This window comes from Paramisgurnus dabryanus, chromosome 18, assembly GCF_030506205.2.
Source record: "Paramisgurnus dabryanus chromosome 18, PD_genome_1.1, whole genome shotgun sequence".
NCBI classification, from domain to species: domain Eukaryota; kingdom Metazoa; phylum Chordata; class Actinopteri; order Cypriniformes; family Cobitidae; genus Paramisgurnus; species Paramisgurnus dabryanus.
In genome coordinates this window covers 29,741,267-29,760,443 of record NC_133354.1, presented here as the reverse complement: position 1 = coordinate 29,760,443, position 19,177 = coordinate 29,741,267, and the positions used below count along the sequence as shown (strand labels likewise).

General features: G+C 36.7%; 1 protein-coding gene across 1 annotated transcript in view; it reads right to left on the bottom strand.

Annotated features, from left to right (window-relative positions):
• The window catches only part of LOC135776711 (gamma-aminobutyric acid receptor subunit beta-2), an 81,502-nt gene that overhangs the window by 24,461 nt on the left and 37,864 nt on the right, over window positions 1-19,177 (bottom strand). The window contains exons 4-5 of the mRNA XM_065287581.2: window positions 14,580-14,800; window positions 3,322-3,404 (exon numbers count right to left, since the gene is read on the bottom strand). Coding sequence (XP_065143653.1) covers window positions 3,322-3,404; window positions 14,580-14,800 — 304 coding nt within the window. The remainder of the gene's footprint in view (window positions 1-3,321; window positions 3,405-14,579; window positions 14,801-19,177) is intronic.

The following is a 19,177-nucleotide window of genomic DNA, read 5'->3' as shown; positions in this document are numbered from 1 at the left end:
TATTTGTCCCAAATCATTAAGGATTAACATTGGCTGCTAACGTATATATTGCATTTTGAAGTAGACGCTATCTGAAGAAGCTCGTGCTATTTAATGTGCACTTCCGGTTTACAATACCTCCGAGTTGTCCTAGACGCGACTCGATGCGGTGCGACGCTGAGCTGCGCGGCCAGTGTGCAACCCCCTTTAGACTTATTCTTATGGCTGAGTTTTAGTTAATGAATAAATTAATTATTAATTATTTGGTTCATAACTATTCTGAATTAAATGTGTGCCCCTAAATTTTCTGCTTGCACTCCTAAAACTTTCAGTCAAGGGCTACAGTGCTCCTAGTAACAAAAAAGTTTGTCTGGAGCCCTGAATGACAAGACTTTTAAAATATTTGAGGGGGGCACTTTAAATGTGGTCACCCTAGAACACTGCATTGTGTTAATCTGGGCCTGGACAACATATTGCTAAACCAACTACATCAGGCTCCACCCCCTTTGTTCCATAGTCCTTGGGTGGTAATTATTTAAATGAGCGAAATTGTCACAATATACAGAAGAAAAAAAATTCTTTTAAAGAAAAAATATGTCCCTAGGAGTTACAGCACACCTTTTATACGTTTAAAGAGCAAAATTACAGAATAAATTAAGTTGAAAATGTAAAAAAGCATAAGTAATTGGACAGAGCAACTGATGTTACATAATATTTCAAGTTAAATTAACTTGAAATTTTGTGTATAAAACTTAAAAAAAAGTTAAAAGGGCTGGAAGATATCAGTACAGATAGACAACTTATTTAGTTTAGAGTAACATTATGGGCTGGTTTCCCGGACAGTCTTTAGACTAATCCAAGACTAGGCCTTAGTTACTTTAGGACATTAAAGTAGTTTTTACAAACAAACCTATAATGGTGTGGATCTTTAGATGAAGCAATGGCACTGATGTGTGTTAAAATATGTGCAAGATGTTTTGAAATGAAAGCAGCTCAAACATGCATTTTAGAATAAGCCCTGTAAGGAAACCGCCCCCAAGTCTGATTATACATTTTGACAGTGTTAGTGTTATAGCTATCTTCAAGGCAAAGCCAAAATACATTTTTTCTGTGCATGACATATACAGCACAGCCCAGCCAACAATTATATGGAAATATAATGAAAGAAAACAGTGATGGAATGTAAGAAGAACAAAAATTGTGTAATCCTGGTCATCTATGTAATGTGACCTTTAATGTTTTACAGACAACATAACTCCACTATAAACTCATAAATCCAGTTAAAGCAGACAGGGAAATGTGTACTGTGTGCTGAAACTTTATGTGCTCACATTAATTAGGATTCATTTCATGCCCTTTTGAAGTGCTTTCCCAAATCCCCTGTGAAGTGAAATCAACAAAGCATTTTTAAGATCCTGTGATATTTTATAGCAGTGGTTCTCATCTGATTTTGCAACAGACTAATCTGTGTTCAAATGAGTGACCTTAGCCCTGTAATGACTTGTAAAAGTGAAAATAATGGCCATACTGTAAGTTCACACATAGCACACTCTGATCCTAGAAGCCTTTGTGGTATTCACTTAAAAGAAATACAACTTTTAAACTTAAAAGAGAAAGCACTTCGAAAAGTTCAAGAAGATTTCGGATCCAACATTTAGATATGCCCAACAGTGCAGCCAGTGCATTTAAGTTCAGGGGACACAATTAGCAAGTGCCCTACTTTGATCGAGCTGCCATAACTTTAATGACATCAGTCAATGGACCATGGGTAACGGCAGATGCTGAAGGATTCCTGTTGGATCTCTGCTGCTTACCAGTGTACATGATATAAAATAGTCAAAATTAGTTATGATTGAACCTTTTTTACTTATGGGTTTTGTAACGTGAAGCCTGCCATATTCTCTTAACCTCTTGGCTTTATAGAGATGAAGGTCATCCCAATTCAGATAATTGTAAAGTATGACTGGACCTTTACACCCACACTGTGTTCTTGGTAACCTCTCTAAACAACTATCTGCTAGAAACAATATGCTTACAGCTTTTCATTCAATATGGTTATGATAGTAAATAAAAAAATCAAGGTTCTTGCAGGGAGGGAGGGAGGGGGAGAGAGAGAGAATGGAGATAAGGATGAAGATGGAGATTTTTTTGTAAGCAATGTGGTTGTGTACATGAAAGTGTGCATGTGTGTGTGTGTGTGTGTGTGTGTGTGTGTGTGTGTGTGTGTGTGTGTGTGTGTGTGTGTGTGTGTGTGTGCGTGTGTGTGCCTGGTAATTATCACGGTGTGGGGGCCAATTGTCCCCACAAAGATAGGAATATTTTCGTGGCCTTGTGGGGACATTTTGAGGTCCCCATGAGGAAACAAGTTTATGTTCCCTGATGTGTCATGTTCTCATTGGTTCTCTTGTTCTATGTGTCATGTTTTCATTGGTTCACTGTTTGTATATATAGCCCTCGGGTTTCCATTGGCTTTCGTTGGTTTTGAATATAGTTGCTGTGTGTTTGTTCATGTTTATGTTCATGAATATCATGGTTCGTGTTTTGAATTTTTACTTATGTTTGGACCTATTAAGTATAATGCTTTTGGACTGCACATCAGCATGTGTGTTCTCTGGGTTTGATATATATATATATATATATATATATATATATATTATAATGTACATAATAAATGTTTATTTAGTTTCAACAACTTTCCCTTATTTTGTCACTGGTTTGTATCTCATTTATTGTAATTACATATTAGATACGACAAACAGTATTTGCCCTTTTTCATTGCAAAAAATAGTTTAAATGGGTGTGCTGGCTTTACTCTGGAATCATCCATTAAACTTTTGACCTTACTCCAGGACTAAAATAAAGATGGAGGCAGCAGGTGTTAAGAGCAGAGGTCGCAAGATTAGGCATGTACGACTTCGTGCGGCACTCTATGGATTATTCTCCGTTTATGATAACAATGACAGAAAAATTTAACACATTTAGAAATGACTGAAGAAAAAATAGCGCAGTAAAAGTACTGTTACAAAACTTAAAATGTACACATTTTTTAAAGTACTTAAAAAAAAGAGAAAAAAATACTCTTATTACAGTAACAGGACTTTGTAATTCATTGCTTCACATACCTGCATACGAATTTAGAGTGTTGGCCACTTACAATAACACCTCAACAGAAAATTGTACTCGGTAATTTTTAAAAGTAATGCGGTCTGGAACTGGGAACATTTGCTTAAAAAATATGATTTCCAATTGGCAAATTATTACGCACACAAAGTTATTCTGTGGATGAAGAATGTTATCTCTAATGTTTCCCTAATGCAAAGCTAGAGATCCTGGGAAACTCACAGCTTTCGATTTCCAGTGTGCAGTTCTGTTCATCTAGTGGGTATCTGCGCAGGTCCATCATGCAGGCTGCTGTGGTCGTAATCCTGTGTACACAAAGAGTGCAAATATCAGATACGAGCGGCTACATCATCTCAATGGTTATGTACATCTGTGATGGAGTGAGTTTCTGAAAAAACAGCTAAAGTATTTTTTTGTGATTTCTGTTTCTACATAAAATCATCTCACGTAATGTAAATATTATTCTGTGAAAATCAGCCTGATCTCATGAATTTCCGTGGCATAGTCACAGAATTTTTTGCTCATTTTTCTGTGGCATTCTCACGGATTGGTTACTCAACTGTTTTGTCCTATTTTCTTACCATTGTAGTTCGGTTTAGGGTTAGATTTACATAAAATGACATTCCTACCCAAACCCAAATCTAACCCCAACGCCAGGTGACAATTGGTTAAAGTTTAGAAAATATAAAAGAATACATTAAAAAAAATTGTATAAACCAATTCTTAAAGTGACATACTAACGCAAACACCAAATCTAACCCTAAACCCAAGCGACAATGGTTTGAAAATAGGAAAAAGCGGTTGAGTAACCAATCCGTGAGAATGCCGCGGAAAAGAAAGTCTATAGCAGGGCCATGGAAAAATAAGGCAATGCCAAAGTTTAAAATCGTTTTATGTTTGATAAAAAACAATAAAAACACATTTTCTGTATAGGCTGCTGCATTTAGATTCTATTATTTGACATATAATAATATTTATTCAATTCAATTCAATTTTATTTATATAGCGCTTTTCACAATTGTTAATAGTTTCAAAGCAGCTTTACATTAATAGACCTTTCTCACAACTTCCGTATTTATGACCGGAAATACGCAATCGTCGCGGAAATCTACTTCCTCCGCAGTCAAGGCAATGTAAAAAGCCGTATCTGTTTCATCAATTCCCTGTTGATGGTGAAGGTATACAGAAGTGGATTCAGGCTATCCGGCGAGACTTATAATGTGTCGTTTTAGTTAACAGTTCAGTAACAGTTATACTCGCTCTCTACTTACCTAGAAATGTATGGACAAATTCTTAATGGAAAAAGTTTTCCTCCATTAGTCGTGTCACATCAGCAAATGTAATATTTGGCAAATCCGTTAACGAAGTTGTGTAGACTCTTTGACACATTTTAAACTTGCCCGGGTTTATGTTTTTCTAGTGAGTTGACGCTTGACAGGAACTCCGCTTACACGACGATTACGTATTTCCGGTTACTGTGAGATGTAGGAAAAGCATAGAAAAGCGAGCGTCGTAATAATATAACGTATACAGTGAAGTAGTAAGTTAAGCCAAAGGTGGCGGACTCTCTCCAGGGGATGAAAAAACCTCCTAGGAGAAAAATCCTCCTAAAAACTTATAAACAGTGTTTTTAATCTTTTTTATACATTGTTTTATAACTTTATGTTAAATAACTTTTTTTATTGAAACCTTGCACTTAGAAGCACCTTTACTCGCGTTTAACATGCGTATTTAGACAAAACATATAAATGGCCCCTTAAACGTTTACAACAATAAACAAACGAATATTAAACCAAGTAAATAAAAATCTTTCTGCAGCCGAATTATGTTATATGTTTGACAGCAGACGCTGGGACTTTGGGACCACTGGATTACATAGTTAGGGAGTTTGTATGTAGTGCTGCATACAGTATGATTACTGCAGCAACCCTCCTGGATTGATATATGAGTGAAAAGCTGTGTCCTACTTTCTAGCTGGGCCTGAATCACCTTGTATTCCTGTCTTGCAGATGTAGTTCCCGTAGCCAGTGGGACTTCCAAAGAAAAGAGAGCAAGCAGTAGTGCTATAAATGCATTAAATGCATGATTGGATGAATATACTGTATTATTAATAGCCTAGGTACATCTAAGGCAATAAGGAATTTGTATTTAGATTTTTCCTTTAATCTAAAGGTTTCATTATAAAATGCTGACGAATCACAGCAGGTGACTCAGAAGTGAAACGAGTAAATAAACTGCATTAATAGCTATATTCCACCTCTACACAACAACAAACAATACCACCTTCTGTAAAGAGGCTGAAAGAGAGGCAGAGGCGGCTTTAGCTGAAGGTGTCGTGATGGAAGCAGCAGCTGCAAACTTGAAATTAGAAAGTGTATGGCCTATACTTGTTTACTGACATATTCTTAAAAGTATAATTATGTATTAAGTATACTTGTTTTTTTACACTTTTGATTGAGTGGCCTAATAAATATGCTTTTGTTTCTCATAATATTACATTCTGTCTTATAAACTTAACTGTTCAAGTTCATAAAGACGGTTTCAGCAGTAACAACATAAACAAGCGGCTTTCGTGATCAACGCGTAACTTCCGGTAAACTCCACTAAGAATAAATAACAACAAAGTCCTTTTAAAGTAGTTTATTTATATAACAAGCAAAATAAACCACGCGTATTACACAGGAAACAAAAACATTTGTTATTTTCAACGAGGTATTTGTTCAAGAGTTCGGTAGCACTTTATTTTACAGTACGTGTACTTACCTTGTACGTATATGGTAAATAAGTTGTACTTACCGACAAATGTGTGGTACTTTTAGGTATCTACATGGTAATTAATTGGTATCATTACTGTACTTACCAGTGGTACATACTTGGTAGTTATTATGTAACTCTTGATAAGTACTGGGTAATAACAGATACATACTTATAGTGTAGGTATACCTACACACAGTTAATTACCATGTAGATACCTAAAAGTAAGTACCACACATTTGTCAGTAAGTACAACTTATTTACCATATATATACAAGGTAAGTACACGTACTGTAAAATAAAGTGCTACCAAGAGTTCAGTTAAGCAACTAGTCAGACCATTAAAAAACTGAAACCAGAAGTAAAGTTCACCAGATGTGTTATTGCGTCACTGCACATGCGTCCAATGAAATATCTATTCAGTCCAGTTAGTCACACTGATGATATTGCCTCAAAAGACTTGGCGAAATATCTGGCAAGAACTTAGCTTAGTCAACATTCCTTGGTGCAACTGAATCCTTGGATCTTACAGCAGGAGAAGGATGGACCAACTTATTAAGCAGCTAGGCTCAGAGGAAAATATGCTCATAGTATTAGGTCTGTAAGTTTTAGAGACCCAGCTGCAGGGTTAGACATGATATGGGCAAGGCTGGAAGAGATGTATGAATCAAAAGAAGCCATAGAAGGGGCATTGTTGTGAGGTTGGAAAAATTCTCCAAAACAGCACCCAAAGAACATCAAAGACTTATGGAGTTAAGTTACTTGCTTTCTGTCATAGAATCAATGATACTTGGATACTTGTAGGGGCTTTCATACCTTGATACTGCTAGAGGAGTAAACTCTAAAGTAGAGAAGCTTTCATATGGATGATGGTACAAGCAGGACCACAATTTTGACTTTCTACCATTCTCTATCCTTGCAAAGTTTCTGTGCAGACAAGCAAAAGCTAGCAATGACCCCAGCTTTTATCTTGCCTCTTTATACCTACTATATAGTAGGAGAAAACAGTATATGAAAAAAGTAGTATGTCTGAATCCTCAGTGTTCATATAAAGGGGATTGTGATGAGGGGTAATGCGGGAGATAGGTGCTTAGACAAGGATAGGCACCATCCCAGAGGATACACTTGCCTGCAGGTAGCTGCCAGCATACACTGGGCTGTATATATTCACATTGCCTGCATTTGTCTAGTTTGTATTCATGCATAGATGTCATTTGACAATATATTTTAAATAAAAGTTTGTTTTACTAAATGTTGTCCTCTAACAAAGGTGTAATATACTGTAATGAAGTATTGGTCAGCATTTTTCATTATTATTTCATTGCATTATTATTATTATTATTCATTATTATGTCTTAAAGGTATTTTAATGTTTAAGTATTTTTTCGAGTATAAAACCAAAAGTCTTCTTCAAAGGCGAGATCTTCAAGCAGCTACCTGACATCACCTTTGTCCAGACATTACAACCATTGAAAACACTGACAGAGACTGTACAAAGTAGGGTTGTCAAGTTACTGATGCAATCAGGTGTTAGTGCACCTGTCCCTCATACAAGTGAACATGTTTTTATGCCTGTTATTAGGCTTGTTCGAGTTCAGGCGGTGCTGCAATAACCATCAGGTGGATGACATTAAATCACGATGAGAGCGATTTGAGAAATTATACGGAGTAGTCTGATTTCGAATTGCTCTTGCAATATTGTGATGTCATCATCCTACTGTATCGGTTCTTGCCTAATTGTGCCTAATTAGGCAATTCACTAAACCAGACCAGTGGTTCTGGTTAACCCATCTAACCTACTGTAGACGTTCTTTCTTCATTGTAATTTAAGTCCAGCACCAGATAAGCAAATCAGATTTAAGGCAAATTTGATTGATCCAAATATTGACAAAGAAATTCATCCAGAGGTAAAGACTTTGTCCACACATGTCTCTGAAAGTCAGCTGAGCTCACAACGATAGGAAAGGTTTTCCCGAAAAAAAGGGGGGTCATGCAATTTGTAAGAGGTGAGCAGTATTATTTACCTCCATATGAACAAGGGCCGTCCACATAGAAGTGGTGAAAGAAATTAGTTCTTTAAGCTTCATTAATGCTTCTTTTCACTACATGGTCCAGTTAAGCAACTGCACGTAGACTGAAGCACCAATTTTATTGTATATACTCTCCCACTCTATAGGTGGCACTGAAAGACTGGCTTTCCAACTGCTGCCAAATAACACAAGAAGAAGATTGCTCCATGTTTGGCTCTGCATTAATGCTAATAATGTTATAAATAGCTTTCAATTTCTTGCAAAAATGTCAAAGAAGAATGTGGAAGAAGAACCCTGTAAAACACTTGGTTGTAATATTACAACATCAGTTTAAGTATTCCTGTACATGTTCTTTTTTTTCTTTTTAAAACCACATTTACACAACTTAACAAGACCTAGGGCCCTATTTTAATGATTTTAACGCAAGTGCAAAGCGCAACGCGCAAGTGAGTTTGTGGGCGGATCTTGGGCGCTGTTGCTATTTTCCCGGCGTGAGAAATAACTCTTGCGCCGGGCGCAAATCAACAAGGGGTTGGTCTGAAGTAGGTTCATTATTCATAGGTGTGGTTTGGGCGTAACGTAAATTAAACCAATCAGAACGCTATCCAACATTCCCTTTAAACGCATGAGCGCAAGTTCCATGGCAGGTTGCTATTATTATGACGGATTTACCAGGAGCGGTTCACAGCCGAGGAGACCGACGTTCTTGTAAGAGCAGTCAAAGACAGAGAAGTTGTTTTGTATGGGGATGGGAGAAACCCGCCCAAATCAGCGTCGGTTAAACAGGCGTGAGAGGAAATAGCCACAGTCTCATCAGCTGGCATCCCCATCGTTGCGCCAAGTGCTACAATGATGTCAGGAGACGGGGGAATCCCAAGCTTGCCAGCATAAATCGGGCACGCCGTGTAACGGGAGGTGCATCTGCCTCTACACAGACGCCAGCAGAGGGCATCGCTGCGTCCACCCTCACCGCTGAAAGGGTTTGGGGGCTTTGAAATCGGACCCAAGAAACGCAAGCAAGGTCCAACCCCAAAGTACTCTTACAAATCAAGTTCATATACATTAGGGTATCTTATGAAAACATTTGAATTATTATTTAGATAAAATAAACGTAATACAGCCACACAACAAACTTATGAAAATATTTTAATCGTTATTTGCATGAGAATTTTTTAACGCAGCCACACAATAAATAAAAACTATCACCACAATGCTCACCACTATGATTTCCCTTATCTCGTGTATTAATATTTTTTAGTGTAACACTTTATGATTTGCAAAAATAACTGTTGCATCTGTGTAGATAAGATGCAAAGTGTATGCGCGTTGTGCACGCTATACATTATGGTCAAGCATGCGCCCTTAAAATAGCATAATGAACAACGCGCAACGCGCCACTGACTTTAGACTTTTTTTCTGGTCAGTGGCGCAATTGTTTTTTGAAACTGCAAAATAGCATCAGTCAATTGCGCTGGGTGCAAGATAGGGCCCCTAATGTTTAACCCTGCAATGATTTTGAATGGTAGACTTTGTAAATAGGTTTGTTTTCCTTGCCGTGAACTTACAAAACCTGCAAACCTGCCTTGAAGAACATAACCTTTTTTACTGGACTAAATAAATCAACAATCACTTAAGTAAAATCTCTAAAATATTTTTTTCTGGGATTAGTTATATGTCTAGATCATGCGTATTTTAAGATACAGCTGAATGTTTTGATTATATTAGATTATATTACATTATATTAGAGCTTGTTATGTCAATGTTATAATTTTACAACGTTGGGTCTGAAGGGTAACAAAATTGACCTGTGCACCTTGCATATTACATGTATTTGCTGTACTTTTAAACTGTTAAAAATGTAGTTCTTTAATTTTTATTTTTTATAGCAACAAAATATAATATTGATGTTAAATGTCTTTGATACTATTTTGAGGTTTAATCTAAGTTTTAAGATTATTAAGTACGTTTATAGGAAATCAATCATTTATTTGAAAATTTGAATGTATTTAGGTGACAATATTTAAAACTATCTGTGTCTTATTGTTTATAAAATATTCTTAGCTGGTCTTGTTTTCTTGTTTAGGCTTTGTTTGCCAAAATATCTGTTTGCTGCATAAGGGTCAGGTGATATTTTTCTGGAATGTAGGATAGGGGTATAGGTTATACTAGCATTGTAAATAACATTGTAGGACAAAAAACTTGTCAGACAGTATTGTGTGAATTCTGTGGAATGGGTGAATCATTTGAAATGTATAAATGTGATTGGAATTGATTTGCATCATGATTAATAAGCATGGAAATAATCTGTGTGTTTTTATATCAGAATTCTACGAGACAGGACTTTCTCATCTACAATGTGGTATGATGTCATTTATATCATCTAAATTTAAAAAAGTGACTTTGAGATGGTACTCTGATATAACTGATGAGGAGGAACGTGGTGATGCGTCTCAACTATAAAAGAGAAATTAAAAACTTTGTCTGCCCATATGATGATTATGTGGACATGACGCCAACAAAACCAAGCCATTCATGAACACAGACCTTGCCCCATGACAGATATTACTGTCTGAAAGAGGAATTTATCTGATATTTGTGTTATTGGTATCACTAATGATGCAATCTCCTTTCATATATCACTGGAGAACTTCCGAAGGTTTGCGTCAGAAGATATGATCACGGCTCAAGTTTATTATCTTACGTTTATTTAGAGGCTGTTTGAAAGGAAACAGTATAAACTTGAGGGAATGTGTATGGGAATATTGTAACACAGGGTCAGGAGTAACATTGTCCGTTAGACCAAATAGAAAATAGCTGTAGTGATCTCATCAAGATCTGTCAAAAAGGTATAAATGTAAAAAACATTTAAATTTGCAAAGTCTCGGATTGCCTTATCCACACATGGTGTGTTTTGTCCAAATTGAAGATAAATGTTAATTAGCTTTCACATTTATTGTGATTACAAATGCTTTTTTGATGTGTCAGCCTATTAAATAAATCTCACTGATTCAGTATATTGCAGGATAAAAACGAATATTGTGACTGACAAATCTTACAGCAAATTCTCAGCAGATGGTGTTGTTCAAATGATCTGTTTATATTTCAGATGAAGCATATTCTTTCAGCTGATTTACAATGCCATTATAAAATTACAGCAAAATCATGTCTTGTTCTTGAATTGCTCAGTTCAATAGCTGAAAAAAAGGCTACAAAACAAACAAGGAAAATAATACGCTGTGGGTTAACCTGGGTCTAGTTAACACAGTGAGTCATGTAACGTTTTAGTTTTTAAAAGTATAATTTTCAAAGTACTTGGTGTAACTGTTGTAAATTTTATGTTTGACTTGACAAAGTACTCTGATAACCAAAATTTTTCTGATAACCAAAACTACTAATTCTTGTCGACTGTAACTCTAAAAACATTAAATTATAATCTTCTTTAATGCTACAATGGTTGCAGTAATTTAGATTAAACAAGCTTATAGATGGGGGAATCGAGTCACAATTTTCAGGACTTGCGACTTGCTTGATTAAAGTATGAAAATGACTTGACTTGACTTTGACTTGAGAACAAGTTACTTGAGACTTGACTTGACGTGGAAGACTCGACAATGACTTGAACTTATAATAAACATACAACAATAAAATTCATTAAATAAAAATGTATTATTGTCACTATAACTCTGCACAATACGTCAAGAACCATAAGGTAAGAAAGTAATCTCTTTATAGTCAGTTTCACTGTATAACGATTACTAATGTAATAAATTAATCTTTCATGTTTGTCATAATTTGGCCATGGTTGCATATTATGCTTATTAGAAATGTAACAATTATCATTACTGATACCACTCGTAAATATGTATTGGGGAATTTGGCTATAACAGTGGCGTAGCCTGAATTTTTATGTTGAAGGGCATCTTAAAATGAGCGGGTCATTCTATATTACATGTAAGATAATGTCTGTATTAAATGTGCACATTTTCAAGTGTTTGAGTGGACTACATGTGGAAAATAAAAAGCATTGCGCTTGCAGTTGATCCGTGGTCACAAATCGACAACCCACGGTTCGGCTTGCATGTAATTCAATTCGCAGATTGACACGCAAATTTAAATAGGAAAAGTTTATCACTTGCACATGTTTCAAAGGCTTATAAATGTTACCATTCATGTAATTTTAAAAAAATGTAACCGCAAAAAATCCCTAAAGTGAGCAGCTTTCTGTAACTAAGCACAGACGCATGTGTGGTTGAATAATGGTATGAATAACGAATATGTCTGAATAACGATATGTCTGGTCCTGTCAGACATGATCAACCCTACACCATTCAAAGATCACTTGATGTGTAGACTATAGAGAGAGTTGCGCTACTGTCTCTCACACTGTAGTCCATTAAAATACATTTGGCGAACAAAGCAATGAAAAACAACGTTTATGCTGCGCTGTTTTGAATTCGTCCTCTGTTTGTGTGTGTGCGCAGGTTTAAGTGCCCTCAATAGTGCACACACAAGAGAGACACTTTTAACAACAAGCAAACATAAAATCTTTCTGTTTTTGACAGGGCTCATACAAACAAAATGATCTCCACACAGTATTCGTTTTCTAATAAAAAATATTTTTTTATGTCGTAAGTTTATGTATAGATTAGGGGCAGAAACCAGTCTGTGCTTCTCTTAAAGAGACAGTAACCTCAATTAAACTACTCAAGTCTGTGTCATTAATGTTAATCAAACAACCCAAGATAAAGAGAAAATAAATTCTGTAGCTCTAAAAACTATAATTATATTTAATTCATACAATAAAGACAGTGTTATTATTCATTTGATTCGATTTCTTTACCCAATGCTAAGTTTAGACCTACCCCTATTTATTTTAGTACTGTGACTTGACTTGACTTGAAACTTATCAGGACTCGACTTGACTTGCTTAGGGTGAACCCTTGACTTGACTTGCTTGATTTATCTGAACTGTGACTTAAGACTTGACTCGAGACTTGATGGTTAAGACTTGAGACTTGCTTGGACTTGACCATGTGTGACTTGTCCCCACCTCTGTTATATACTATATGGAGATACACGGGATGCACTCTGAGCGCACAATTCAGGTAAGGGGAGACATGCGCAATTGAATTAAAGATATTTTAAATGTGTGTGTGATGAAAGCGGATATTAATCTAGTTTTGTGTGGAGGCAAAGGAAATGTTTCGGTTATATCTTTAAGCACTGTTCCCTGAGATAGGAGACAAGACACTGCGTCTTGAAATTACATTATAGGGAAACACAATCAGCCTGTGTTAGAAGGTCCCTCCTAAGAGAAATTTTCAATGTCTGACCAGGGCTAGGGGGTCTGAAAACCATACTCTGACTATCCAGACCAAGCTGGGATGTACTGTATTTGTGAAAGAAAACCATAGGGGACAATGGGTCGTCTCTCGAGATGCAAAAAGGTCGACTTCTGCTCCACCGTATATCATCTATATCTGCCCCATCACCTTGGGGTGGAGTCTCAATTACCCTGGCCTTAGCTTCTTCCTCGATGAGTGCTCCCACATTCTGAGTTTCAAGAGTGATAATAGTTTCCATTGAGCCACCCTTGCTGAGCGGTTATCCAATACTGCTCCCCGAACCCTGAGAGATGCATCCGTCGTCACTATTTTCATGAGACATAGTGCCCCCAAGGTGTTGGGGATATAGTTAGGGAAAGAAGGCATTTGTGTGTAACCCTGATCATACTGTACAGAATGGGTTCCCCCAGGGGAAAAAACCCTTGCGTTGTATCCACCAGTAAAAAATCTATTTGTGGTGGGCATTTTTAAGTTACTTGTCCAGTCTGGGAAGTAAAATTCTCTCTCATTAAGCCATCCAAAACATTCACTTGTCCTGGACAAGTGGGAACAGGATTGTGGAGCCCTCAATGGGTTGTTACCAACATCTGATGAAAATTTTCATGTCAAATATGTTTAATACTTATTTTACCTGCTGTAAATCTCCCTAAAGATGAGGAGAGACGATGAGCATGGATCACAAATGTGCGGTGAGTTTTGTCAGCCAGGCAAGAACTCAAGGACCTGTAGCTAGCATTGTATACATTCATTTTACACAGTTATGTTAGCTCAGTGTAAATTTGGATAAAATGCCTAAGTTTTAGCTCAGTTTGCTCATGTAATCCAACTACTGTCAAATATTAAGACATTTTAGAAGTGGACAGAGTAGATTCATTGCTTTTCTTGGAAATCTAAATGTGTGTTGTACATTTTGGACTGCAGTGCAAACGGAAACAATGAAATAAATCAGAATGTTTTAATAAATTAACATTTAGTAAGGAAAAAGTTCATAATAACATTCAGATGTTTGTTTATTCAACCATCATCATTATTCCAAACCTATATATTTTTATAGCACACAAACCAATTGTATGGCTTTGGTTCATAAAAAATACAGACTTGAACTTTAAACTTCTGATATATAAAACACCCATAATTCTTTTAGCTCAACCAGATTAGCAATCCAAGGGGTCATTGGTTTGACTGCCAGTGAAAAAGGGTAAAATTGCTTTGGATTAAAGGATCTGGCAAATTTGGAAATGTAAACATAACCCTTTGTGCCCACAAAATCATAAGGGTTTGGAATAATAGCAGGGACAAATAATAAAAAACAAATGGATGAAGTGTGGGAAGAGTAGAGCATCTGGAATACCTGAGCCCATAAAGCACTGTACCATCGGGATGGAGACGTATCATTCTGTTCTTCACAGTTACACCATGAACAAAAGATTTCTTGTCATTCAGGAAGTATGTGTCTGGCACCCACAGCTGATCAGCTACTCTGTTATCCAGTGTCAGGTTGAGGGGAATCTCAGAATAGGACAGGCGCTTGTCTCTCCAAGCTTGCTGAAAATACATGGTCAATGTGTAATCCTGAAAAAGAAACAAAAAAGATGTAGTATGAAAGCAAGATTAATACTTTACTTCAAAGAGAAAGTTGACTTGCTGTAGTGTGATGTACAGTAGACATCAACGGTTGTACCAAAACAAACCAGATAGCAATAAACATGTATGTCCATATGTAGCATATTAAAGTTTACTCTTAGCATAGCTAAAGGCGGCAGGTCTCTGAGTGAAATGTCCTAAGACTCACATACATACATTTGCTCATAAGATTCTAAAATGGGAGCTGTATGATGATGATGATGACAAAACCGTCAAAATTAGTTTTTAAGACTGCATTCAATGTGCAACTGTGCAGAAGCAATTACTCATGAACCTACAAAACGGTATGCTTACTGTTCAATCATTTTATATAATTTAGAAAATATATCATACTACAACCAAACTGCATATTCAAATTTTAATAAACAGAACTACTTCTAAAAAATGCCAACCATTTTTCCCAGTGCTCTTTCTTTAGACCATGCCCAGTGCTCTCTAGACCATGCCCAGTGCTCTTTAGACCATGCGCTTAGATCTTTAAAACAGAGCCAAATATGTGTACACACACCAGCGCTGGAGTCACAATATCGTATCCAAACATTAACTTTTTAATGATTTTATGTACTTCTCCTATCAAACTGTGTTGTTGATGCCATTTCTCTTAAGCTATGCAAAACCATGCTGAACATGTTACAAACTTTTTATAAAACATTTTTAAAATTTTACGAAAATCTCCATATATCAGTTGTTTCCTAAAGATACTAATGAGAATATTGAACCTAAACCTGTGCTTCTCAGATCTCTCTTACTGGTGTCTCTAATTTTCACACTAAAGTTTTATCTCTTCTGTGTTCATTTTTTATTCCTTAATTAACTATTTTTTTGTAGAAACATTTGTGACAATAACAAAACTTATTGTCAAAAAAGATTGTATATAAAAATTATTATAAAACCAATGATTAGGATTACATTAAGCTAAAATCAAGCTAATTGAATTAAAGATATCGTAATTCTATACATTCTTTTTTCGCCAAGGTTAAACCAATATTATGAAACCTTTAGTTTTACAATTTTGGGAAATACAAATAGTTGGCAAAGACTCCAAAAAGTTGTTCAGACGCTCCATCATTTACAAATCTGTCTGGGGCACATGGCACCAAAATACCAGCTCGGAGTGTCTCAGAGGTGATGATGAAATTCTTCTGTGTTTACCTGCCGAGAATCTCAAACTCACTTTCTATCTCTTGCTGTAAACATCATTATGAAATCCCATGCAACACCAGAAAAGTTTTTTGGCTCTCTTACTATCCTAAAAGAAAAAAATTATAAAGATTAAGTCACATAAATTTAAAGGGTACCTTTTGTGCAAGGCCTCTTTAAGGTACAATAGTATTTTTTTCCACAGTTCACAGCACAACAACACAGGTGTAGCTTTACTATTGCAGATCGGTTGCAAGTCCTAACCCCGATCTTGGTAGGTCTATCCTTTCTTGGGATGATTTTAGTGGGACAACGCAACATTACATCTGCATCAAGGTTGTGATGTCCTGGCTTGAAGGCTAAAGTCATAAATGGCTAAGGCAGCCCGCTACGGATGTCATGTAGCATTAAGCTTGGAGCTAGTCAGAATACAAGTGATGGGATTGTTATTAGTTCTTGAACTTTGCTCCATATAAGAATTCATAGAATTTATCCACAGAGACCCACTTGAGTACCAGAAATTCCAACTGATGAATTGAATAGTGACTTTCGGAAGCAATTTTTTTGGGTGTCTCTTCTTTAACAGTGCGCCTTATCCACCCAGGGTCACGTCAACATGTAGGACATAAGGTTTAGCTGAATCTGCATAGGCCACTAAGGGAGCAAGTGTAAGGCAATATAAGACTCTTATGAAAATCCTCTGTGTACCATTGGTCCCAGCCCTCACCAAATGACTCTGACTTACTGTAGTACTTGCCTTTCTGTACTGCTTTAGTTTGACTTTTGGCCGTGGGATATCCTTTGGTCAAGTCAGTCAGGGGTCTCACAATGGCAGAGTAGTTTTTAGGATCTCAATGACTTTAAATCCTGCAGCATCTTCCAATGAAAAACAGCTTTCACCTTCTCAGGATCAGGAGCTAATCAGGCAGCAGGTACAATGTGTCCTACATTTGACTTTCAACTGACAAAACTGGCACTTATCTGTAGACATCTTGAACCCATATTCTTCCAGCCGATCCAAAACTTTCATCAGTCATTCCTTATGCTCTTCTAGCATTCGGCCCAAGACAAAGAGGTAGTCAAGATAAACAATGAACTGGAGAAGATTCATATCTCCAACATCTCTCTATTAGCTGCTGAAATAAGGCTGGAGCCCCAGTGATCTCCTGTATCATGAGTTTAAACTGATATAAGCCTAGAGGACAGATGAATGCTGTTTTCAGATGAATCTCTGTTTGATTGAAGCCACTATGAAAGTCCATCACAGATAACCATTTGTTTCCAGACAGACAGTCCAATGCGTTATCCTTTCTGGGAATGGTCTATTGGTCAGGAATTGTTCTAGAATTTGGTAGACTATGCACATAGATATGGCTCCATTCTTCTTCGAAGCAATTACGGTTAGGCACAAGGGCTCCTGGATTCAGTTATAATGCCTGCAGCCAACAGTTCTTTTATGTAAGCCCTGATGTCATCAATATATGTGGATCTAATACCACCATCAACTCCCTAAATGGTTGGCAACCACTCCCCTTGTTTTATAAATCCCATTATGTGCGGGGAAAATTGCATACGCATTACACATACACAGTAGTCGCTAAAGTCTTTCCCACAGACACAGTTACAGTTACACCAGATGCTCCAGCTGTCAACTTTAGCGACTGTCCTATTCCTTCTGATTGGCAAAAGTAAGTTAAGTCAGTTAAGTCTTTATGTCATGCATATGTTTATACAACGAAATTCTGCTGGAGTAATCCACTTTGCAGCATCTAAAATAAAAATAACAATAATTTACATTTTACATTAAAATACCCATAGTAAAACTCTCTAAGATATACTATATATACACCCACACATTCTGGTTTCCATGTCTTGTGGGGACATTCTATAGACCTAATGTTTTTATACTGTATAAACTGTATATTCTATTCCCTTCCCCTAACCCCAACCATCACAGAAAACTGGAAAAACTGGAACTCTTATAAAACCCACTATGGTTGTGTCATCTGCAAATTCGATGAGAGTATTGGAACTGTGTAAATAGGTGCAATCATGTGTGAACAAAGTAAAAAAAGTACTGGATTAGGAACAGAACCTTGTGGAACCCTGCTGCTGGTGAATGAGCATTGTTGTCTAGCAAAACAGAGAAGTGGGATGTCAGACGTGCCAATGTGTAAATTATAATATCACTGCATGAAAAGAGGTGTATTTGTCCTAGGAAACTCCTGTATGCACCAACAATTTTTGGAAGTATCACATATACTACTGACTGTATTCATCAAATTCCACCAGCTTATGATACTTCCAGAAAAATACAAATGTTGACGTATCTTGCTGAGGTATTCTACTTTGGTACAGCAGCCTATTGTTACCATGGCAAGTAATCATATCTAAGTTTTTTATAGGGGACATTTGTATACCTACATAGACCTAGAGGGGCACTTGCATATTACACCTTTTTACAATTCTGGTGTCCCCATTGGGGTTTCATCTCAACATAAATTGGTTGCTTTTATAAACCACTTCCAAAACCCTGTCAACTATTGGGGCACTACTTTGACACTTTCCTGTTGATATTATTTGATTGTTTACACTTTTTATTTAGCCCAATCCAAGCCCTTATACAGTAGCTTAGATTGGTTGGTTATTGGCCTCCAATGCAGATAGACACACGCACAGTTTTCAGCTGACTAGGATTTAGGAATACAATTTTCCCCAGTTTCTGGAGTCTGCATGGTTTTCTGCTGACTAGGATTTAGGAATACAATTTTCCCCAGTTTCTGGAGTATGCATGGTTTTATAAATTTGAATAAAAGCTGGCTCAGGAACTTTCTCTTTGAAACAGATCTTGAGGAGTGAGGGCTGAATTCTCATTCAATTTGGTTGGTTTGCCGCATTAACATCTTGGCTGAGCATGGTCAGATGTTAAAGAAGCTTGCATTAGTTCCAATTATTACAGGATATTGCTGTGGACCTTGGAGTTCAAGGCAGACCAAAGCGAGAATGGATGAATCTGAGAAACTCAATGAAGTTCCAAATGGGTTTCCTAATGCCTCCAGGTATTACGAAGAACTTCCCTCAGGAGTTCTGTCTATAATCCTTCTGTGTTTTTCTTTTTTTTTTTTTAATTGATCAGCCAATAGCCTGGCTTGTTCTATCCAATTT